At 44.7% G+C, this 25,484-nt stretch overlaps 1 protein-coding gene across 2 annotated transcripts in view; it reads right to left on the bottom strand.

Moving 5' to 3' along the window:
• Positions 1-247: 247 nt before the first annotated feature.
• Positions 248-25,484, bottom strand: part of RHBDL3 (rhomboid like 3) — a 63,370-nt gene continuing 38,133 nt past the window's right edge. For both annotated transcript variants that reach the window (XM_065416057.1, XM_065416056.1), the window contains 4 exons: positions 22,664-22,776; positions 13,547-13,647; positions 5,456-5,516; positions 248-519 (listed from right to left, as the gene is read on the bottom strand). In XM_065416057.1, the coding sequence (XP_065272129.1) occupies positions 248-519; positions 5,456-5,516; positions 13,547-13,647; positions 22,664-22,776 (547 nt within the window). The remainder of the gene's footprint in view (positions 520-5,455; positions 5,517-13,546; positions 13,648-22,663; positions 22,777-25,484) is intronic.

Genomic DNA, 25,484 nt, shown 5'->3' with positions numbered 1-25,484 from the left:
TCTGACTCATGCCCAAACTTCTTGCAGGCCAGTTCTACTGTTAGTTTTTAGCTTAAATCATCTTCATCAGCATACAGTACAGTCAGCCAGAAACTATGTCACACGTTTCCTTAACTTGTGCATTTTCAGAAGACCATTTACTTATCCCCTAATCGTCATATAAAAATAAATCCTTGGTTTCGATTCATTTAACATAGCTGGCAGATGGAAAAGTCTTTTGCCCTCCAGAATTCTCTGTCCCAGGCTCTCAAGGAGGTGGAGGTAGCTTCAGATCCAACAGATTGTAGGCAAAAACATTCCAAAAGATGGCGAACAATACAAAGACGACATAAATAAAAATAAAGATCCACCATAAGGACTGGTCTTGGAGTCTCTGCTCATAGTTCCTTAGGATGACCACGCCCAATGTGATTCCAACCAATACCCCACCCAGGTGGGCGACGAAGCTTGGGTGTGGACATGGGGGGTAAGCAGATGGATGGAACCGCAGCCACACAGCCCTTCCAAATTCAAAGCTCACTGGAATAGAGAGAGAGAAAAAAAAAGATAAGCCCTTTGTCCATCTCAATCCTTCTCTGCCTCTACTTGGGGCTCCTTCAAGTCAACGACTGGAGAACTGCATGTGCTGTTTCATAACCATCTCTTGCTATCTCATGGATAGTGCAGAGATCATTGCTTTACTGAACAGAGAGAAAGTGCACTCTGCTACAAGCAAAGGGGAAGTTGTAAGCCAGTTTTGGCCAATCAGCTCACTGTACATCAGACATGTAACATCAGTGCAGGCAGATAGTGTAAAGGGCTCTTTTATTTTCTATATTTGTCCTGGTGTTTTCTAGAGCTCCTGTTGATTTCTTGCTGACTGGAACTCTACTATTCATTGCGCACTGACCATGTGCTCAGTACTCTATACAGCACAGACACACCATAGAACACAAAGATAATCTTAGCAAGCAACAGAAACTGCAACCCAAATGAGCTTGTGTGTATGCCAGACAGAGAATCAACCTTCATGCAGTTATTGTAATGACAGGGGTTTTTGTTTTGTTTACTTAAGATTGTGTGTGAGCTGGGCCAGGTGGCTGTTGGGCAGTCATTGATAAAAGCCTGGCAGCAGAAACATGTTTGGAAGAGAAACCTGAATGTGGGTTTTGGTTTTCCTTAAAGATGGGGCCGAACCAAATCCACAGCTTTGTACAGCCCCAAACTTTGTGGGAGTTCAGAAACAGATCTAGATCAGAAATTCTCAGCTCTAGATTCTTCTGGTTGCTTTCTGTAAAAACAGAAAGAGACTCTTTCGGTAGAATTTTTTCCTTCCTTTAAATCTCGCTCTTGGTGGCTGTTTCCTCCTCTTCACTTGGTCCAGTCAGCACATGACGTATCTTTTCTCTCCCAAGCTCTCTCCCTAGTTAGGCACATCAGATCACCTCTGTATTCCTATGACATTATCTGATTAAAATGTGACCATATAGATCATTGTTGCAACCACTGTTATATATCTGCAGCAAATCTGGTACAAAGGTTCTCAAGTGAGGTATCTATGAAAAGGTTATGATTTGCTGGTCATGATTATGCTATCTGTATACATGTATCATTTTTGTATTTGAAGTTATAAGTATTGGCTCTATACCCGGATTTCAAATGTTTGCTCCTGGGGTAACACCCACAAGATAGCCAGCCAGCACATCTTGGAGGGACTATTCAAATTGAGTGGCCCATCAAAAGAACGTTTAACTGACAATGGACCATGGGAAACGCCCATCTACACTTAATGGAATTTCCTGCTTTGACTAGGCTAAGTGCATGGACATGTGACTTGCCATGTGACTCCAAACTCCATCTTGCTGCTGTAATTTTCCACAGTAAGAACAATGGGATTCCCTCCACATGGCAGAAGCTATAAAAGGCCTTGGAAACACCTCCTTTTTGCTTCTATCCTGCTCCAGCCTCTTTCTTGCCCAAGCCTCTGGACTATGAATTTATACTAATGGGAGCATTCTAACCAAGGAATTGAGGACCTTCCAATGATTTGGAAGCAACCAGAGACTTATCAAGCCAGCAGTTTATTCCATCACTGCTACAAGCCTGAAGCAAGAACTTTGCATTTATTGTATGTATTTGAGTCCTTTAACCAATTTTAACTCTCACCTTTCTTTCTATAAATAAACCTTTAGATTTTAGATACTAAAGGATTGACATCAGCGTGATTTTTGGGTAAGATCTAAGTTACTGACCTGGGTGTGTGGCTGGTCCTTTGGGATCAGACAAATCTTTTATTTGATGAGACTGGTTGTAAAGAACCACTCACCTTTAAATCCAGTGGTTTTGGTGGTGACATAAGAACTGGAATGCCCAAGGAAACTGCTTTTATGTCTTCTTGTTAGCCAGTGTGGTAAAACAGAAGTTTACTTTTGTTGCTGGTTTGGTATATCTTATGGAAGAATAACCACCAGTTTTGGGTTGTGTTTGCCCTGTTTCTCAGCAGTCTGTCCTGAAGTTAGCATCCTCAGTTGTGACCCACGGAGGCACGGTCACAACTCCTATTTCACTTGATGTAGACACAGTGGTGAATGAGAACAAGCACAGGAATGGATTTAAGTGGCCGGCTGAAATTTTATTAAACTTAACACAGAATAGACCTGTATCACTAGAGCTATTGTGCCCTCTATAAATAACCAGTAGAACTGCAGGTAAAGTAACCTACAACGTAAGGGCTTGATCCTGTATAGATCCAAGGACCTTCAATTCACACTCAGTGCCTAAGGCAGTGCAGATGGCTGGAATCACAAATAAATTATACATGTTAAGTCAGAATTTCTTCTTGAATTAGGACTAAGTGGCAGAGAAAAATCTTAACTGGAGGTTGTGCAAAAGGCATTCTTAGGCTTCCAAATTTATTTCTAGAACTCTGGTTGAGATTTTTCCATTTCCATTTTTGTAATTTAAAAAAGTGAATGTAGCACTACAGAGATAATTGGCTCTGAAAACTGAATGCCCAGAACAAGCACAGCATAGTCAGCAGCAGCAACACAAGCTTCTCTGCATCTCCCGGCCCATGTGCCTGAACACAGCACTGGAAGGGTCACTTCTAGGGGTGAGAGATTTGTTCTACCTTGACTCAGTTCCTGGCTTCTCTGATGAAATTACCAGCAAGGAAACTGACTGTAGTAGTGTTGTCCTCTGGCAACTGGACTAGGTCCATCAGTTCACCTCACATAGATTATTGATAGCTGGTTTTAGTCACTACAGACCTGTGCCTGATTCAGACAAGTGACCTAGAGCAGTGGTTCTCAACCTTTCCAGACTGCTGTACCCTCTACAGGAGTCTGATTTGTCTTGTATACCCCAAGTTTCAGGTCTCTTAAAAACGACTTGCTTACAAAATCAGACATAAAAATACAAATGTGTCACAGCACGCTAGTACTGAAAAATTGCTACCTTTCTCATTATTACCATATAATTATAAAATAAATTGATTGGAATATAAATATTGTAGATATATTTCAGTGTATAGTATATAGAGCAGTATAAACAAGTCGTTGTCTGTATGAAATTTTAGTTTGTACTGACTTCCCTAGCCTGTTACAAAACTAGGCAAATCTCTAGATGAGTTGCTGTACCCCGTGGAAGACCTCTGTGAACCGCAAGGGGTACACATAACCTTGGTTGAGAACCACTGACCTAGAGAAACAGGGTCTGACTTGGACATTAGAAAAGCCCCACATCAATGGAAAAATATTTTGCCATGGACAGCATGTTGGAAATCCATTTTATCCTCTTTTCTTCTCCAGATGAGCCCATCCCTTGCGCACCAGCATTGGGAATTCGTTTTTGCGTAGCATGACAAAAGAGGAGAGATGCAGCCTTTCACTCTCAGTTGACATTACCTCTTGCCATGCCCTTTGTGGCAGCTGTGACCAGCTGGGGCACTCCTGAGTTGGTCCCATGGCTGATCCTGAGTGGGCTGGTGCAGGTGGTTCGTGGTGGAGCTGAAGAACTTGTTTCCTTTGTTGGTCTAGCAGAGCCTGGCCTTGGCTACCCGTAGAGCTCGGTGTCTGATGCTGCCAGCAGTTTTAGCTTTTCTTGGCCCCCCCTCCCAGCTCCTTTTACTTTTTTTATGAAGCTGGGTAGCTTTTGTCTTTTGACCGGTAGGAGTGACTGAGGGCAGAATTAGTCTATAGCCTTTTATATGGGCACTCAGGTGATAGGCGTTGAATAAACCTTTATAATAATACATACATTATAATAATCACTAGTTTGACAGATTGTCTGTAGTAGGCTATTCAGAATCTCTAGTCCCCACTAATTAGCTAACCAAGCAGCTGGATAACTTACCCATTCAAGCACTCAAATTAGCATGAGAAAGACGGTCTAGTGCTTAAAGCCGCAGCCTCAGAGTCAGTAGGTCAGTGTTCTATTTCCACCTCTGGCACGGACTTGCAGTGTGACCTTGGCAAGTAACTGGGGGCCCAACAATGCAGACAGACACCTAGTGGGATTTTCAAAAGCATCTAATCAGGTGAGGCACCTAATTCCTGCCTGCTCGGGTGTTTTTAAAAATCCCACTAGGCGCCTGTCTGCATCTTTAGGGACCTAAATACCTTTGAAAATCTGGCCCTTTGAAGCCTAAGGTCTTGGCTACACTCGCGGATTCACAGCGCTGCCACGGCAGCGCTGTGAAGCGCGAGTGTAGTCGCGCCGCCAGCTCTGCGAGAGCTCTCTCGCAGCGCTGCAAGTACTCCACCTCTCCAAGGGGAATAGCTTGCAGCGCTGCAAGGGAGCGTGCAGCGCTGCAGGCGCTGATTACACTGGCGCTTTACAGCGCTGCACTCGCTGCGCTCAGGGGGGGTGTTTTTTCACACCCCTGAGCGCAGCAAGTGCAGTGCTGTGAATTGCCAGTGTAGCCAAGGCCTAAGTGAGTCTCATCGATAGTCAATGGGACTTGGGCTCCTAAGTACATACATTACTTTTGAAAATGCAACATCAGGGTTTTGGACAATTTTGTCCTTGGTCTCTATCTCTGTGTGCATCACCTTCCCCTTTGGGAAAGCAGGGATGATACTTCTTTGCCATAGGGGTCTGGAGCAGCTTACTTCACTGGTGCCTGCCAAATACTTCGGAGATCCTTAGACTGAGAGTGCCATAAAAGTGCAATGCATTATTATTATTAAAGCATTGCCTATTGCAGTGTTCAAAGAGAAGCAGCAAGCCCCCAGATCTTCATGAATGTCCATACTCCAGACACTGCTAAACAATGACCCGTACACTTTCAAATGCTCCCGTTTAACATTTGGATCCAGATTCTGCATTCCAGAGTGATCAAGTTTCTGCTGCCGTGAATTCCGGCTACTGGTTCCCAGCGATAGAGCCAAATTACCGCCTGGGGTTAGCATAACCACGAATGGCAAAGGTAAACAAAACTGGATTATGTGCGCACCAAACGTATTACAATACTTACTACAGAGCAACGCAAGAGCCATGCGCAGCAGCTTGAATTGGCACTTCATTCCAGACCAGTTCTGGAAAAGGACACAACAAAAACAAAATTATGCTGGGTACAATTTATGCTTCTTTTTATGCCGTGGGAATCTGAAGACGGATCTAGATACTTGCTGAACATCAAGGAACTTGATCTGGCCACACACACGTGTACTCCAATTGGTGCTGCCCTTGCCACATTCCCCAGGTTTCTCAACTCACCATGCCAAAAGCAGAGACACATCAAATTAAGGATTAGGCAGCTCTCACAAGTCAATTGAATCCTTCTGTTTCTTTACTCTGCAGCTTTACTGGCCAGAAGATGAAGATGTGAAAGCACAGTAAATCCACAGAACTGGGAATCCCTGTTTAATCCCTCCGCAACACATGGGCTTTAAACTTCTATTCCTTTTGTCACGCTCTTTTGCTCCTTGATGGATGTTTATAGTTCATACTGGGTGTGAGGGAAAGGCCTGGGGAGGTAAGTTCGGGTTATCCCAGAAGCTTTAGATTATGTTACATGGAAATGATAAGAAGGAGCAATTTGAATTAGAAATGTACAGTAGTGCAATCCACTGTGTGTCTGGGGGCAGGGACATGGTTCCACACAAAGTGAGGACTCAATAAAGCTGTAAATTTGGAAGAAACATGTTGCAGGTCTATTTTTGTGGGTGTGACCTCAAAGCTTGGGAGTCTAGCAAACAGAGAAGGGTTTGTAGTGGGAGGTTAAGGGGGCAAAGATAATATAATTAACACTTTTATCATCTCACCAACGCTTTAAGTGGTTAGGTTCTGAATGAAAGAACAGGATACATACTTGCTTCCTCCAGCTGAACTAAGGGAGAAGAATGTTCTTGGGTAATGAGAGAGGCATTAACAAGTATAGAAAACAATGAGATACCAAGATATTTCTCCCTCTTTACAGTGACATATTTTCTTCCCCTATCATCTCCTTTTGATCCAAAGGAAGGAGCATGGAGACATCAGCATCCCTTTACTTCTTGCAGGCAGGAAATCTGAATGACCTCGCACCCTTGAGCTAAATCACATCAGAGGATCAATAAAGCAGCACTGATATTATCTGCCTCGAGGAAGCTTGCGGCAGTGTTTGCAGTGCTCAAGATTTAAAGGATGAACTCAGGTCTTGAGGGAAAAGGTTAGACAAAATATTCAGGTCTTACATACTAGGGCTGGTTGAAAATGTTCCAACTAAACTGTTTTTCACAGAAAATTGGGGGTTTGATTAATTTTTTGCAGAAAGTCTCTGCTTGCAATGGAAAACTTTGACTTTTCATCCATTTCCTGACCAGCTGTATTAAATACATAGATCATTTAGGTTATGGCCCACAAACAAATGCATGGGAGTTTAATCCTCTCGCTTGTCCTCTTTCAATGCAAACACTTAGATACCAAGTAATAAGTGCCTTAGAAATACCATAAAAGGATATGTAGATTAGATAGGCCATTGAAGCAAATGCATCTTGGAGGCAATGTGTTGGCGTAATGAAACTAACAGAGCTAATTATTTTTCTTAATTAAAGCAAAATGCTTCTCAAATTATTGAATATTTAGTAAACTTTTACTAAATTTTGCCAGCCACAGGAGGCGCTTAGTTCGGTTAAGATCAATTCTGAAACCAGGGAGAAGAAGCAACTAACTTCAGAACACAAGCAGTGTCTTTAAAGCTTGCATTAGAGGAGGGGAGTTTCTCTCGCACGATATAGTCTCCCTATTCCTCCCTCCTTTTACTACTTCTCTCGTGTCAAAAAAGCCCTGTGCTGAAGCAAACCCCTCATTCCAGCCAAGGAGGGTTGGAAACGCTCCTTCTGGACCCAGATGTCTATGGTTAGGATTTATTATTCATTATTATTATGTATTTGTATTACTAGCATGCCTAAGAGCCCTAGTCATGGACTCGTACCCCATTGTGCTAGGCGCTGCACAACCACAGAACAAAAGACAGCACCTGACCTGCCCCAAGGAGCTTAGAATCTAAGTATCGTATTATAATAGTGCCGAGAGGCCTCAGCCCAGATAGGGGCTCCATTTTGCTAGGCAATGTACATGCACACAATAAAAGATGGTCCCTACCCCAAAGAGCTCACTACTCTTGGCTAGCTGTATGGAAGAGCATACACTGTAGATCACATTCGATATCTTAACTGGAATCTAATCGTTGGTAGTTGTGATGGGGTCTGCAACCCCTCCCACAAAAACACAGGCAGGAAAGGGTTAAGAACCCTGCCTGCCTGCCGACAGCCAAACTAGCCACCCCCCAGTTCTGCTGTGAGAAATGCCAATTATGGAGCAACACCCCCCACCGCTGTGGTGACTAATGAGGGAGGAAGAAGAAGAAGAAGAAGAAGGGACAGAAAAGCTTGGGATTGCTGAGAAGCAATGGCTCTCAGCCAACACGCACCAGCCTGCCTCTGAGAAACTACCGACTCCCTTGAGGTTAACTGAGATGAAAGCCCTGAGGATCAAGGGCCTTTTGACTCTGCTTTATGTTATGCTTATAGACTCTGCATTTTTCCTGATGTGATTTGAACCATTGGTGTCTGGGCCAAGGAGTGATCCAGACTGCTGGTGTGGAACTCTGGCACATGCCTGTGCTCATCACAGCTGACAGTCGCAATTCAAGTGTTTCACCCCATTTCAAACTGGGATGAGAAAGCTAAAGCCACTGACTCGCCTTCTCACCACGATTTCCACTTTTCTATCACCTGTTCATTGGTTTCCATCCCTAAGAATTTCAGGCATCCCACTATTTCCTTGAGTCACCCCTTCCATGTAACCAGCCTTTCACAGCAATCTTGGGAAACAGTTTACAACCACATTCAGTAATTTTTGCAGTAAGGAGCCTTTCGGCTGGTCCACACTAACCCCCCACTTCGAACTAAGATACGCAACTTCAGCTACGTTATTCACGTAGCTGAAGTCGAACTATCTTAGTTCGAACTTACCGCGGGTCCACACGCGGCAGGCAGGCTCCCCCGTCGACTCCGCGTACTCCTCTCGCGGAGCAGGAGTACCGGCGTCGACGGCGAGCACTTCCGGGATCGATCCGGGATCGATTTATCGCGTCTAGACAAGACACGATAAATCGATCCCAGAAGATCGATTACTTACCGCCGGGTCCGGCGGTAAGCATAGACGTACCCTTTGATATAATACCACATCTGTTGTGAGCCAGCTGACTGTTCGCTCTGATCTGCATTGCACTCAATTTATACCTGTACTAACCATGGAAATCTGTACACACACACACACACACACCTGGAGAAGACATGTGTTCTAAATAAAGGAGGAAGCCAAAGCATCAAGCATAGAAGTATCTAATGCCTTGATCCTACAAAGACTGAAGTGCATGCTTAACTGTATATAACATAGGCCTGATCCAAAGCCCTTTGAGACCAATGGAAAGCTCCTATTGACCTCAGGAGACTTTTGCTTTCAAAGGGACTACTCAGAGGGCACAAAATTCAGCACTCGAGTAATTCTTTGCAGGATCTCGGCCTGCATCTGCTCCCTTTCTTTACGGACTTGGATTTAGCCTACAGAATAAACTGTACAAAAGAGCTATGGAAAGCAGAAGAGTTGGCGATATAATTAGGCATGCACTGAATTCAGTGAAAAGATTGTCTAGTTAATAATCTATATGGAATAGGCTAATAAAAACAAACAAACACACAAAGAGCATTTTCCTTTGTGTACACGTCTCCCACTGGTCTGTACTGATCTACATCCATATGCATGGAAGGCAAAATGTAAAAAGACAGGTTAGGGAGGGGAGGCATGAAACTGACACTGGCCCAAGCTGCACAGTTTGGAAGTGGACTTCCAAATTCCAGTCCTGAACATTGGGGATCAGTCCACTACAGAGATGGGGCCAATCACAAAGGGCTTGTTCCAAACCCTATTAAAATCAATGGAAAGACTCCAATTGACTTCAATGGTTCAGACTTCTGCAAATTTCTCCAGAGTTTGAGGCTGTTTGGATCTGACAGTTTGGTTTTGGCTCATCTCTACATGAAATACATCCGTCCAAAACAGGGGTTGTGTCTTTGGTTGTTGACGTGTTAAATTGTAAGCAACAGATGTCACTGCCGTTGGATTGAGTGGCAAGTCTCCCAATTTACTTCAGTTGGAGCCGGATTGCTATGTAAATTTCTAGGAGCCCACAAGTAGGTCAGCATTCATAAAGGGGTCATATCTCATCCCAGTTTACATCTTTATAGGTCAGCAGTCTGGTTTGATACTTATATATAGGCTTGGAAGGATTAGATTTTAAATCAGCCAGTGTCTATAACTGACATTTTCTCCCTCCATCCAAAAAGATGGAAATAACTTCTCACATTAATAATAAAAAGTTACAGAATGGAGAAGTTAAATACATATATGTTGCACTCACAGACAGCTAATGCTGTCAGTTCTATCTAGCAAATACACGAATGGGAGCTATTCTAAAATAGGATTGTCTGATAATATTATTGTTCTATTTCTGAATCTTATGAACCTCAACATCTAAAGTAATTAGGTTTAAAATAAATTAGTATAAAGTTTTGTTTTAATTTCCAGCTAGTGCCAAAATTTAAGGTTGGGAACAAAAATGTAAAATAAAAAAAGCCTTGGAAATAAACATTAAACTAGTTGAAACCCATAAGAATAAAAATATCCCAAACCTAATTATAAAAATGGCATTCTATTTAGCAGGAAACACTCAGGGTTTCAGGGATGAAAGATACACCAACTACGGGCTCGTTTACACTGGGAAACTATGTTGCATTAGAACACGTTAACGAAGACGATTTACTCAGCATAGACAGGGACTGTCATGTTTAACATCGTGTCAGCTAATTGGGGTAACTTGTAGGGTTAATACACTGTAATTTCCTAGTATAGTTAAGCCCTATGAGCACGTGATTTCCAAAAGAAAGAAAATGTACAGAAATGTTTGTAGACTTTGCTCTAACAAGAAAATTCCAGCACTGTAATAAGACTGACAAAGCCTGCCTGCCTGCTGTTCGATATGGGTTCACATTGTGCAGACCACTTAGACACTTGCAGAATGTTAAGTCACATGGACCACCACAGGTTCCTTGGGCAAGTCTCTGTCATCCGCTCCAAATCTGTAAACTGAGGATGATAATACTTAGCCAATTCACTGGAGTGCTGTAAGGCAGGCTTAATTTAGTTGTGTTTCTAAAGCGCTTGGAAATCCTCACAAGGAAGATGCTTTAGAGCCCTATTCTATTGAGGTTCTTATATACCTCTCGTCATCTGACGTATCTAGAAATGCAAAGCAGTATTATTATTATTATTAAGCACCTGATCTCAGTTAGATGCTTTCCAAAGGAATTGTGCCTGTGTAAGGTAGTGTGAGATATCAAAGCATTAAGAGGTTCCAGAATAGCCCCCTACAGCCAAACTAATAAACTAAATAATCTGTGCACCAAAGAAACAAATATTAATGGAGTCCAGGGTCCAGCTCCCGATGTAGCCAGTGGCTTTGCAATGTATTGAAAGAATATTTTATAATATATAAAGTTCGATGGGGGATCTTAGTATAAATCACTTCGGCAGCTGCAAGAATGCAATCTGTGCAAAATAAAGTAACTCATTTTCTCTCTCCACAGAGACAGCTAACGTAGTCAGATGGCTCTGAGCTCATGCTGATTAATACTGTTTCCTCCGTTACTCTTCATTTCCATGCAGCTTTGTTGGCTTTCCCCCCCTTATTATTTTCCTTAGGGTGAGATGTTTTATTGCTTGCTCCTGTTCGTTATTTTATTTATTTCAGGAATATTTTTTATTTTTTTAACAAGCAGGGACATTTTATTTTCCTTCAGTTACCAGGAGGCACAAGGGAAATGGAAGATTGAGATGAGATACTCTCCCTTCCCCGTCCAAACTATCCGTGCAAAAAGATGAGTATTGTCAACGGACGCGATGGAGTGGCAAATGCAAAACGTCTTTTTCATTATGTAAGAGATTCTCACAAGAATATTAAGCGAGCCAGGGAGAAAGAAAGAAAAAGCACCAGAAATGGGTAGGCAGGAAAGGTTCATAAAAGTCAGTTCAGTCATTTCTTGGTATACTACTGATCATTTTGCAAAGTGACTTGTGCTACTGTGGCAATCACTAAATAGGAGAGAACTGAAAGGTAAAATGATGCAACACTTTAAGAAACCTGAACAATGCGCTAAAAATGAATGAACTCACTTGTGGGTGGATGGATGGATGTGCGCATGCGTCTGCATGCTGCCCTCTACTGGATAGAAGCAGAAGTGCTCAATAGGGTGTCATAAATCTTCAGCTAACAGAGATTCCCCTTCAGCTACAGGAGAATGGGATGCTGTGTTTGTGGCACATAAGAATCTGAGTTCTCTACTCACTGTAGTCATGAAACTGCAAAGTCGTAGAGGGCTATAGAATTATTATGATACTTTAGGGCCAAATTCTTAAAGGTATAAATCTCAGTATTTACACATGGAAACTGCCAACCGTCTCAGCCGCAAGTGCAACTGCAGGTTAAGTGCCAGTGTGTCTGAGCAAACGGCCACATGCATCAGGGAATGTCCTAAGATTTTCAGGGCCCTACATGAAGTATCTCTTCTGGGGTGCTGAGCAGCCTCAGTGCTCCCATAGAAATCATTGGGAGCGCAATGTGCTCAGCACCTTGCAGGACTGGGCCCTTAATTATTAGATGGATGCCCAGTGATTGGGGGTGAGGACAGGAGCAGAGAGAAAAAAAGAGAAAATGTCACGCTCATGAAAGTGTAATTTCTGCACAAATGTTTGTAAGTACCAAGCCATCAATCAAGCTATGCCTATGAGAAAATACAACCCCCACCCTCAGTTGCAAATGGTCTGTGTCAGGCATTTAGTTAACATGAATTTCACATCTTGGAAATTCATGTGTGTGTGTTTGAGCTCGTGGGAGGACATTGTTTAACTGGCTGCTACACAATAAAAGAGCTCAAGGAGAAGAGAAGAGACGAAAGCACAGAGCTGAACTGTCGTGCCACATGGGCCCAGTTTTTACACAGGTAGAGCTGGGAAAGTAACTTTACAGTGTATCCTGTATATGAAACTAGGAGTCACATACCTGGGCCCTATATCTGTCCAAGGCACTTATATGTCCCCATATAACCATAGCATCTGAGCACCTTACAATCTTTAATGTACTTATGCTCCCAACACCCCCATGAGGTAGGGCAGTGCTACTATCCCCATTTTACAGATCAGGAACTCAGGCACACAGAGACTGAGGTCACACAGGAAACCCACGGCAGACCAGAGAATTGAGCTCAGGACTCCTAAGCTAGCGTCCTAACCACCGGGCCATCCTTCCACCCTATATGCACTACAGAAGTTCAAAGGGCATGAGGGTCTGTGCATGCTGAAATGAACCTTCTCTCTATAAAGCAAGCCACATAACTCTGTTATGCAACCCAAATTAGCGAAAGACCATTTCTTCCAGCTGCTCGATTTTTCCTGATTCTCTTTGTTGATCATTTAAGATAAGTTTTGCTGCATAGCCAATGAGGTTTATTTACATTCAACATTTGCACCTGGATTTGGGATCCTAACTTTGTGTAGGTGCCCTGTGATAAGGGGAATGGAAATCCAAAGAGAAGGGGAGAGTTTGGAAACTAGAAAAAAGGGAGGATCCAGATCTGGACAAACAAAACAGGGTGAATAAACAAACAAAAAAATTCAACAAGGTTGAAGGTGCCAGATTGAAACTGAAGTCCTCTATGCACCGAAGAAGTGCATGGACGGGGCGCTGAAAGCTTCCCACATACACTGTGCCCCTCCAACCAATGTACCTCAACTCTGGGGCAGAGGGATCACCTCTAGGGGCAAGAGGGCAATTCATTCTTTATGGCCCATTCACATCCTTGGCAGGCTGCCAAGCAATCATCCAATTGTGACCATATTTGTCACTATTGACCCAGGCTGGATTCAGACTGCTGATTTAGGCCCCACTGCCAATCTGCCCAGAGCCATCTAGTCTCCCAGAATTTATTCCCTTTCGAATAGGCTTGACAATCGTTCTGGTACTTACCATTATTATGTTGGCCAGATGAGCAGAAATGAGCGCATAAACCCCTCCAGAGGAACCCACCACTGGCGCAGTCATGTCAGCTACTGATACCGCCAGGGAACCTTGGAAGAAGAAAATGGCTAATTACACTTTCCCACTGATGGGAGAACTCTCCACCTGCACCCTCTTCTATGCATTAGGGGCTGCAGTCAGCAATACTGGGGGAGGGGAATAAATTGACTAGAGAACCTGACTAAGCCCAGCAGCACTGCCAGGAGAGTGACACACATTCTTTTACATCGACTTTAAAACTACAATCAAATATATTTGATCAGGGTCAGCCACCGTGCTTGCAGCTGCTCTGTTTTGCTTTCTCTCTCTCTCTCTCTCGGCCTTTTTGGTTCTCAGTTGCTTTGTGTTCTGCCTTCTCTCTCTCTCACAACACACCCCTTGGCAAAAGTTCCTGGGTGGGTTCTGAGTTATGTCAACTGAAGGATGACACACCTGTCAACCTCAAACCCATAACCAGGTTTCACCCAACTCTTAACAGTATCTTAAAATCTGTGCAGCAAAAGGAATCACAGCTTGGGTTAAAACAGTGAAGAACCATCAAAGAGATAAATGTGTCCCCCAGAGGATAAAATGAAAGTGATTTTAGTCCTGGCAAGATAAACATTTGCACAACGAGGAGGAACTGGAGACTTGTGACTTATCACTGGGTTCTGATTTAAGGGTGAACAAGTGCAGTTTATTACTTAGGAAAATGCAAGAGCAGTGAAGGCTAACAGTAACTCAAATGGTGACGAATGGAGGCTCAGAATGGTGCACCAAAGAGTTTAAATCCAGGAGATGACAAAAGGATGAATCGGTTGCAGAGGAAACTGTGTCAAGAAGGCAGCAAGATGCAGTGGCTGGGGCACTGGATTGGAGGTCAAGAGGGTTTTTATTCCTGGCTCTGCCACTGACACCCCCTGTGTGAGTTTCCGCTGTATAAAATGGGGTTCATGATGCTTGTCCACCTTGTAAAATGCCTTCAGACCTACAGAAGAGAAATGCTAACTATTATTAATGCAAGCATGACTTGGTGGAAATCCCAGAACGATTAAGTGATCAGCACCTCCTGCTCCAAACACGTGTGTAACCTCTTGATGGGCCACCCAGGCAGGGCCAGGAGGAGAAAGGCCTAGCTAAAGCAGGGCACAGCCAAGTCACTTTCTCATTTTTATTTACTCTTCATTTTCCAACATGGAAAGAGTTTTCTTCAGCTGGTTTGGGGCCTTTCCCTCTTGACCACTGGGTATCCTGCAGGGCTCAAAATATCTGTGCATCTTCTCCAGTTATCATTCATTGTTAGGATCACACAGTGGCACCAAAAGACCCCAGCTGAGGTTGGGGCCTCATTGCTCTAGGCACTGCACGCACACACGCACAGAGATAGTAAGAGATGGTCGCTGCCTTGGAAAACTCACAATCTAAACAGAAGAGACCCACAAAGTGGGGGGAGGGGAAACAGAGGCACAGAGAGCTGAAGTGACTTACACAATGTCAGTGGCAGAGCCAGGAATTGAACCGCCTGAGTCTCAGTCCAGTGCCCTGGCCACTAGACCTCTCTGCCCTCCCAGCGCTGGGAAAAGAACCATAGCTCCAGCATTAGTTCTCAGTCAGCTGAAGGGCTGCTAGGAAGGAAGGATCTTCCTGTGGTTAAGACAGAGATATGGGTTCTGTTCTCAACTCTGCAACTCACTTCTCGTGTGAGCCTGGGCAAGTCACTTTAGAGCAGGCTGTGGTTCTTCCAGCCACTGGGGCCCTGGGCTGTCTAGTGTTGCTGGCAGCACTGACTGCCCCACAACTTGCACTCCAGGCACCAAGCACTGGGTGCTGAAAGGAGGAGAAGGGCTCTCTGTCCTCTCTTACACATTTATGCAACAGAAGCCCCAGTCTGACCATTGATAACCCCGTGTCTCAGTTTATCCAGCCTGTGAAATGGGTTTATACACTGCCCTACAACACAGGGTATTGGGAAGCTTATGTCATTAATGCGTGGGTGGGGGGTTGGGACTTTGGAGACCCTCCCATGGAAAGTGTTCACATTATTCTATAGACTGTAAACGCTTCAGAGCCAGGATTGTTTTGTACAGTGACTAGCACAGCAGGGCCCCATCCCAACTGGGGCCTTTGAGCGCTACCAAAAGAGAGAGATTTAATAATACAAACCATGCAAAACTTGTGGTGGTTTGGTGTCTTCCCCCAAAGCCAGCCCCAGGTTCTCACACCTCTCGAGCAGATCTGGGCTCAATGCTGGGAGAAACCAGCTGACAAGTCTGCCAGGAAACCAGCTGGTTCATACCAAGCTTCACTCTGAGTTTTTGGATTCGTCTGACATCTTCAGAGGCGCAGTGATGCTGAGCTTTCCAATAATACTCTTGGGTATTAGGTTCTAGCTGCCTATGCTGGGGCTGTGGGGACGTCCTGGAGAACAGCAATGGCTGGCTGCCTGGTAGTTAAACTCTCTTCTATTAACGACTTTGTTCTCTCTTTAATGAAAGCGGGGCCCAGTGCTTCCCTGGTGACTCTGGCTGCCTGGGTTGTTCAGCTGTGTAGCGGTTCTGGCAACGCGCAGCCTGTACTGCACATTAACCTTGTTTACTCTCGCTGTTATCATCAATGTCATTTTGAAAGGAAAATTAGAGCCAGCACGGTCTGATTTTCCCATTAAGACGAAATAGCTGAAAAGCTACAGAGTTCCTTGCTTCCTAAGTAAAACGAGATACTGAGCCAAGCGTGACTGCAGCCCTTCTAAAGCGGACAGAGAGCCAAGGCCTGAGGGGGTGGTCGTGCCAGGGCTGGGACAGCGCACTTCACCAGCACCCCCTCGCTAATCCTCCACGCCGCTGTGAGGGAGATAAGCATCCCTCCCCTTGTGCCGAGACGGAAACGAAGGCAAAGAGAACTCAGGCCAAACCCTAGCAGGTGCTGAGGGCCCTCAACACACCTTAGGTGAAACGCAGGAGGCGCTCAGCGCCGCACAGAATCAGGACCAACGCGACTTGGGTTTGGCATAACACACTCCTGTGCTCTGACAGACCACGACGCAAGAGCTTCAGTGCTGCAGCTCACTCTGCCATGCTGCTCTCTCAAGCTCTCCTAGGCGGAGCTCATCTTCTATGCACTTGTTTTCTGAAACAGCGGCTTGGACACAAACACTTACATCCTCTCTCGGAACTCGCTCAAGCACTGACGGATCAAGGAATAACACCAGTGGGATATCTGCATTTGGGGTCCAATTCCCCTGTGCCAAGGGCCAGCACAAAGCCTGCAAAGTGCGCCCTTAAGCGCCAGGTGCTGCACCCGGGGTGAGTTGAAATGACTAAAGTTGTTGCTTCAGATCACTATTAGATGCCAACAGGGCTGGCCTTATAGTTTACAGGACTCCAAACTGTTCTGAAGAGGGGAAATTGAGCCAGGCATTACCAGAAGGGACCTACAGGCAAGTCTTCTCGTTCCCTTTCTGGTGCCATTATAGAAGAAGGTAATAGAGCCAGCATGTCTAATGGAGTTTCGAAAGCCAGATGCAATGTCTTTCTGAAGGTGCCCTAGCTCAAACAGAAGTTACGGGCTTGATGCAGGAACACTGAGTGAAATCCTCCAGCCTAAGATCATGTCATGCTAGTCATGCAAGAAGTCAAATTAAATGATAATGTTCCCTTCTGGCCTTAGCATCTATGAATCTATGACTCCACGTGAGCTGTACAGCTTATGTGGGATGCAAAACACTATGCCACAGCTTACTTTGCTTGGGTTCATGGCCGGCCCTGGATGCAAACAACGCAAGTGGATTTTACAACTCTGAAAGAAAAATAAAGCATCTAGAGCCAGATGGGTTGGGATACTAGTAGGCAACAGAATAGCCCATCTGCTTCCCATCTTAGCACACTCCCTGGTTAGATTTCCACTGCACTAGCAGAGACAGGGCTCAGCCAGAAAACAAGGACTCCAGGTCATCTTCTCCCTGTCAGGATGGCCAATAAAAGTTGTATGTAAGCTAGAAATTTCAGAGAGCGAATTATGCTGGTACAATAATAATGATGTATCCAAAAGAAGACATGGTTTCTTCTATTCATCTCAATTAGAGGCAGGCTGGGTCAGGTTACAAAGCTCCTTTCACTGTGAATTTTAGAAAGTAATTGAAGAGATGAAGAGAGACAAGGCAGACAAAGCCTAAGCCAGCATCATGAGGCAGGGATAATAGAGATTATTTCTGATTAGCAAGGAAGAGGGGAAAACCACACAACGGCAGAAAGCAGCCGAGTCCTAAGAAGGACAAAAAATTTCTAATGGACTTTTATGACTTTGCTAATTACTCTGCTAATACAGAGCTTGATTGTGGCTTAATCAAGCGTCAAGGCTCCTTTGCACTATTCAAACAACACAGACAGGGTAATATTTTAAAAAGTACCTAAGTGACATAGGAACCTAAATCTCATTTTCAAAAGACTTGGGCCCCTAAGTGTCTGGCAAAGCAGGTTCTGCCCAATTGGGGGAAAGAACTGATGTTGTGTTACTATACACATCTTATCCCTGCAATGGTGGCACAGTGTGTGCATGGGAAGTTTGCTGGGACATGGCTGGTCATGAGCCAAACACAAAGCTGTGTCTGTCAGGACCAAATCTCTCACAGGGCTTGTCTACACGGTGCAGTAGTGTGCAGCAGTGGGGTGTGAATTCTAATGCGCACCAACATGTCTCGCACTAACTGCCCTGTTTAGACTCTGCTGGTGCACGCTAGAAATTCTCTAGTGCAGGTTAACGTAGTCCTTTTTCAAACACCACTATGTTAACGAACAGTAGGGAACTCTTAGTGTGCGCCAGCTGTGACCCAGGGACCTCTTCGTACTAAATGCCAGAGGGCACAGTGGGTGCATGAAGTTTTACAGGGATGTATATATATATATATGCATACTGATTTGCCAAAGGGTGGCATGTGAGGTCTCTACCAAGAGCCAGTAGTCTGCAGGTCATCATAATCATCACAAAATGTATGTATGGATAATATTTAAGAAGTTATTTATCTGTACTAAAAATTATGTTCTTAAGGTCTTGGAGGCTAAGGCAGGTCACCACGAGGTGACACGCCTCGGACAGGCTCCTTTCAGGCAGGAAGTAATGGACACTTATCTCCCTCTCTGGTCATATGTGTATTGTAGGCTTCACATTGTAGGCCTTTTTGCATACTGGGCCAGATGCTGATTAAGAGATTCCACCAGAAATCTACCAGAAAGGAGTACCCAGGAAACAACCACGAGTAGGGGGAGGTCCTGCTTGTGAATAAGGACAATGGATTGTTCTGATATATCTGGGGGTGCAAACAGACATCCGGGATCTTTCACCATGGGGGCAAGCTGACAAGCACGACTTGTCTCATGAATGGAAGATCACAGCCAAGCCTGGCTGTAAACACTGGAAGGACTTTGGGTGAGCATCCCTCTATAAGACAGGAAAGTATCTAGTTAAGTAAGTCTAGGTTCTAGAATGTGTGTTATGATTTTATTTTATAGGTACCCATTTGTTTCAATACTTTTACTAGCTATCACTTGACTCTCTATATTCTGCTAAATAAACGTTCCCTTGTTTTCACTATAAACATATCTCAGTGTTGCGTGTTAAGCCGAGCGGTGACCGCAGATGGAAGTAGTCAGCTGGGATGTACTGCTTCTTTGGGAGCAGCGAATCTGTGAATACTATGAGTGTCCAGTGGAACAGGGTCTGGATCCTCCAGGGAGATGCACGGGGGTTGGAGCGTGCCTATTGTTAACCTGCAGAGAGACTGGGGCCTGGGTAGGCCTAGAGGAGAGTGTGTGTGTGTTACCTGTGGCCAGGGGAGTTGTGGAGCTGACTCCCAACAGGCACAGACAAGGGTTCCTCATGCTAAGGACAGGTGGTAGCGAGGTGCCTCACAGCTCTGAGTACCCCCCGGAGGCGTCACAGCAGCAGGGTCTACGCAGGCCAGTTAGTGCGCAACACGTTGCTGTGCATTAGAATTCACACCCCGCTAATGCATATCACTGTTCTATGTTGACAAGCCCGAGGAGACTGTTAACAGGAGTTTCCTCTGCAACAAGTTAGTAAATATTTAACTATATTAAATGTAGCTGTCACCTGTCAAGTTAGGGTGTTAAATCTGGAGACTCGTTTCAGTCAAAGTGAGAAAGAAAGGGGTTTAGTCCTGCATTACCCGCAAATCTCAGCACATCCACAACACTGGAGCAGATGCCCCCTTAATTCTGGTAGCTGAAAGACACCCCTCCCCAGGGAAACGGAGCCAGGTTCCTGGGCTCTTACGGAGCCTGGCTGAGTGAGTTGTTCTCTGGCTGAGAAGCTAACGAGGAACCATTAATGAGAATAGTATTTACAAAATTAAATCCCTGGGCACTGTGCTGGAAACATCCCTTTCAGTCTCACCAGCTCTGCACAGCAAAAGATTCTAATAGCAGAGCCAAGCAAACTGGAGAGAATTAGATTAGAAATAATGAGCTATCCCTCCTGATGAAAGTCAGTTACGGGCAGGGGATGGGCATGTTTGGGCTGCCCCATTTGTTTACAAGCTCTATTGTATCTCTATTTCTTCCATCTACAGCATTAACATGTGCTCTCTCTCACTCGCCAAGCACAGTTCAAAGCACCAGGAACATGTTTTAAATCAAATGTGTCAAATAACTGGCTAAACCAATGTAACCGCAAAGGGATATCGTGTGCTGGTTTTCTGCCTGTGATTCTTCACATTAACAATGTCCAAGTTGTATTCACCTGGTGATAAGAAGGGATTACTTTCAGCACTGCCTTCCACAGCGTACATAGCACCGTTAATGAAAGGAAAAGCATGTACATGAAGGGAAATCCGAGAATTCATTTAGCATAAATAAGGAGCATGGTAGCCGGGACAAACTAAAAGACATGCCCAGGCCATAAGAAGCGTGTGTGGGCCTGCAAATCCTGGCTGCGGTTAAAATTTGTCGGTCCTCAAGCAAGAGCAGGCCAGAGCTACCAAGGATAAAGGCCAAGGCCACAGATTTTCTCCCTTCCGGTCCCGCTGCTAGAGGTGGCTCTGTGGCAAGTCAATTCCACCTATGACCTCACGAACAAAGGAAGAGATGGAGTCAGCCTGCAGAGCTCGCATGTGATTTGAAACAACAAACCCTAAATGGTGGCTTGCTTTGCTTGTGCTGCCTGGCATGGGCCTTTCTCAAAACAGTCCTAGTTTTGCACTTTGCATTTATAAGCAATTGGTTTTTTTAAGTCTGTATTTTTTGGGAAGCAGTTAGTCAAACGTAGACCCATCTGCCAAGCCCTGGGCTAAGATGTCAAGTTGTAAGCATATTTCCAAACAGTGTCCAACACAGTTTTGCGCCTTGGATCTCAGTTACGCTATGAGAAGCCAGCAGGGTGTGGGAGCTGGTTACCACACAATAGTACCCAGCCTGGCCAGACCATGTTTCAGTTTTGCAGAGTAAGTGGGGTAGACCCAGATTTCAGCTGGATTCCCACAAGCCACATTTCAGCCTCGGACTCTGCAAATCACAGTGGCTCAATAGGCATGGAGTGAAGTTTTCAAAAGCACCTAAGTAACTTGGAGTTCGTCCACACAGCCATGGGCAGCACATGAACCCCCCATTCGGGGAGGCTAGCGTCCAGCCCTGCCCCTTCTACCCGAGGCTCCATCCCTACCCTACCCCTTCCTTTTCCCCTCCCCCACTGGAGCCCTGAGCACCCCCTGCGGTCGGAGGAGCCCCACCCCAGCCAACTCCTTGCCCGGCCAGAGTCCCAGCCCGCCCAAGCCACAGAGGACACAAAGTCGTGATCAGTCTCTGCATTTTACTGCAATGCTGTCACGGCCACATGAGATACACACGTGAGCTTTTTGGGTGCCCAAACTGAGAAGCCTTAAAGGGGTCTGACAATTCAGAGGGCAGGGGCTGGTACATAAACGACTTAGTCACTCCTGAAAATCGTGTGTGTGTGTGTGTGTGTGTGTGTGTGTGTGTGTGTGTGTGTGTGTGAAATATGAATATATCTTGGCTTTTGACTTTGCTTCTCCTTCTGAACTCGTAAATTCCAGCCAGAGTTTAAGGCAGAACAAGAGAGCAATTCTGCCTCCTCCTATTAGAATGGCAAATGTATTGGGACACTTGCTTAAACCCCAAGGGACTAACACTACAGTGATGCAAATGCAATGTCATAATGCCAAGATCATGCCAGTGTTCAGTGATGCCACAAAGGCCCTAAGTTGGACAAGCCCTGGACATGGACCTTGCCAGTACTTCAGCAGTGGTACATCCCTGGAGCAGATCTCACCAGGCTGTGCAAGCACTGCATGAGAGCTCTACAGGAAGTGCTGGTGGCTTTTGGGCACAGCTGCTGTCTTTCAGCAGATAAAGCACATTTGAACCAAGACTGCCATGTGTCTATGCTCCAATCAGCACCTTCACAAGCCTCTGAGGTTTTGCTTAACAGAGGTTTGTGCAAACCACATATTTGGTTTCCAGGCGTGGTTCACGCCCGCTGAGTCTCAGATGGAGCTCTGAGGTTCACTGAAGGCACCTGGGCTGTATAGTTTGCAGAATTTGGCTCAATGTTTAAAAAAATTTTTTTTTTAAACAAATGGAAAATTTTGCAATTCGGAATGGGGGCTACGTTCTTTGAAGTACCTGCCTGGCTTTCCCTGCCAAGTAGAAATGCATGCACCTCAAAGGAAAATGAAGAGCTAAAAATCAAGGCTTCCTTGCTGCTGAAAGAACTGACATGGCAGAGACATGGGGGTACTTTAGTAATTGCTGCCCACATCAGCACCATTGTGCAAGGTCATTCCCAAAATATTGCATCCTGCAGATGCTATTTGCAAGACGGACTGTATGACGCCAATGGAGCCATGTTTCGAGTGTTATAACCTTAGTGCTAGAATTACAATGGCAAGGCTAAATGGCCAGCATCATCCCAAGCATGGTCTTTGGCACAGAAAGCAAAGAACTCCTGCCCAAGAATGCGGGCACCTTTCCTCCCATACCATAAACACCCAAACCCTTGAGAAAATTAAACTGTGATACTTCCAGCGCATGTTCATCTGGAGTCAGACAAACCACTTACCTGCTACAACTCCAGCAATGTAGACAAAGCCAATCCTTGCTGCTCCATGCACCATTTCGAGGGGAACCCCAACCAGAAGCTGAAGAGCAACATTGAGTCCAAGGTGTTCTATCCTGGGGCAAAGAAAAATACCATTAGTTGTGTTCTTTCTGACTGTGTTTTCCCCTTGTTTCCCACAATGTAATTATGTCTTGGAAGAGGAGGCCAAGTGAGCCACAATCTAGATTCTAATCACAGATTTCTTTGGCTCAGTCTATGTAACTTTCATGCATTTTTTTTTTAAGTCACTGACCTACAGCTGTTTTACCATCAATATTCATATCACATGCTCTGATACCTGCATTTGGAGAGACAGGCTGCTATCCCTGGGCATGGGTTTTGTCATGAATCCATGACTACAAACTCCACCGCAGTAAAATCTAAGACATGTGTACGTGGCAAGGGGATAAAAACCAGGTCCTTTGTTTAAAAGCTAAACAAAGCCAAAGCCAAAGCCTAAGGAAGATTCACCACTAGCTGTAGTAACATTGGGGGTTTTAGCCTTGCAGGCTGCAGCCACTAGAAGACAATGTTGGCGCATAAAATTGAACAGATCTGACATCATCCAATAGAGAGCAATTGTGATGGATACAGTTCACACTCCCCAGTCATTTATTATAGGATACCATGGTGGATTCCGTCAGTGAATTTTGTGGGTGGATATTATGTTAGATTTTTATTGTTCCAAAAGAACATTACAAATAATCCCCAGATTAAGTGGGCTAATTCTAGATAGAGAGTGCACTCCCTGATTTTTCTGTCAAACCATTTCATAAGAATTCTGTCTTCTCCCAAGATTACACCAAATTCTCTTCATCTTCCATGTTATAAGGGTCACTCTCTTTACAAGAAGACACTTCACCCTCTCAATAGCATTGGTAATGGATCGCTATAAGAAGTTGTCTGCTGATTCAGACCAGCGGTCTTAGGAATGCTCCACACATTACTCAGATTCAAGCCTGTTACTACGTGAACCTGAACAACAAGGCATGGCCTGGCTTCAAGGAATATATAGCATGGGGAAAATGTGTGAACCAATGCATATAGCAGGAATGTAGAGCCATGGACTATTCACTATGCATTGATCCACCAAATACACTGGGTGATGAAGACGGTTAAGTGAAGATTATGTTTGATTCAGGGGCTAGGAATGCAACTGAGAGAAGATTCCTGGTTTCCTTCTATTGTCCAGTTCTGCAAAATCAAATCCATTTGTGAGTATTCTCCCTTTTGATACCAAATTGTACTCTGAAAAGATCAAAACTTTGGTGGCACAGGTATTACTGATAAAAAGACAGTGAGTAAAATATCCTGCCTGAAAACATTTTTATCGTACCAAGCAGATGCTATGAAATGATTTCACCTTTAAGTGAAACCCTGTTCAGCGTAGTGCTCATAATTGCCAAAGCATAATTGAAGCTACTGATGCATGTATAAAATTAGAAATAGCTTCTGCATGGAAATAAATAGCAATACTAGAGAAAAGCATGGTTACTGGAATCAGGGGACCCACAACCAAGCTGTTTAGAGCACGTTACATCACTTATTGCTTTTACTGCTAATCCTCCTTTGCAGCCCTTCGGTCCTTTCAAAGACCGCAAAGTTCTTTACAAATAGCAATTGGGCCTCACAATACTCTTATTAACCCTTTTCCCACACATGGGTACAATGGAGTACAGAGGAGTTAAGCCAAACAGCAAGACAGTGGCAGAGACAGACAAGAGCCCAAGAACCTTGACTCTCAATCTTCTGCTCTAACCACTTGACTGTATGCCCTCCGGCTCTGCACATCAATTTGACATGTGAGTTTCAAGGCAATTCTAAGTTACGTGCAGCTGTCCCACGACAATTCCTTTTTCGCCTTGCTGATACACAATGCTGCTTCAGGATTCCTGCTAGCAAGCCCCACCCCCCATGTCCTAACATTTGCTGGGCCTGTCCCTATCTGCTCGTAGCAGCCAGGAGCAGAAAGAAGGTAGAGATTTCACGTTTGGCTGACACAGGTTGGCTTCACGTGGGGGATCTATCAAGTGCTAGGAGGGATTGTGAAAAGCACTCAGGGTTGACCTAGCTCTGCTCCTACTAAAGTCAATGGTAAAACGCTGATTGGCTGCAGCAGAAACAGAGCTAGACCCATGCTGAGTGCTTGTGCAACTCCCACCTGCGGTGCAGAACGCAGTGTCAAGGCTGCCTGCGGAACTCCAGCCTGTCGTTCACAATCCCTACTGTGCACGTTAACAAGTGCCATCCTGCGTGGGAGCCAAGCGGAAAGCGTGAATCCCAAGCAGATGCATCTGTGAAAAAAAAAAAAAAAAGACACCAATGCTGTAGATTTCCGCTGTGTTTGGTCATGAGTTTAGAACAGCAAAGATCTTACATCTAATCAACAGCACTTGGCTCACAGATGTCCTTTTCTATTTTTGAAAGCATCGTACAAATATTTACACATCCCCTTTGCTACTAAAGGATTCCCAAGTGCTTTAACAATGGTACTACGCATCCCTTATGCCATCCTAGATAGCTCCTGGTCACCCGTGGTGTTCTCACCACCCAAATGTCCAATCAGTTATCTGTCCCCAGTGCCTTAGTCATCACTTATCTTGGGGTAGGTATATTTAGTTCCTTTGGGCTTTCCTCATGTTAGCATTGTGATTTGCCTAATGTAAATATCAGGGAAATCTTCCTGTTGTGGAGGCTGTAGAATATTCTCCCTGGGTAGGTGGTGGAAGCTTCATCCTTTGGGACATTTTAAAATTAGGCTGGAAAAAATACTAAACATTGT

Source organism: Emys orbicularis, chromosome 13, assembly GCF_028017835.1.
Source record: "Emys orbicularis isolate rEmyOrb1 chromosome 13, rEmyOrb1.hap1, whole genome shotgun sequence".
Taxonomy (NCBI): Eukaryota; Metazoa; Chordata; order Testudines; family Emydidae; genus Emys; species Emys orbicularis.
Note: the sequence above shows the minus strand (reverse complement) of the source record. Positions and strands in the feature narration are given on the sequence as shown.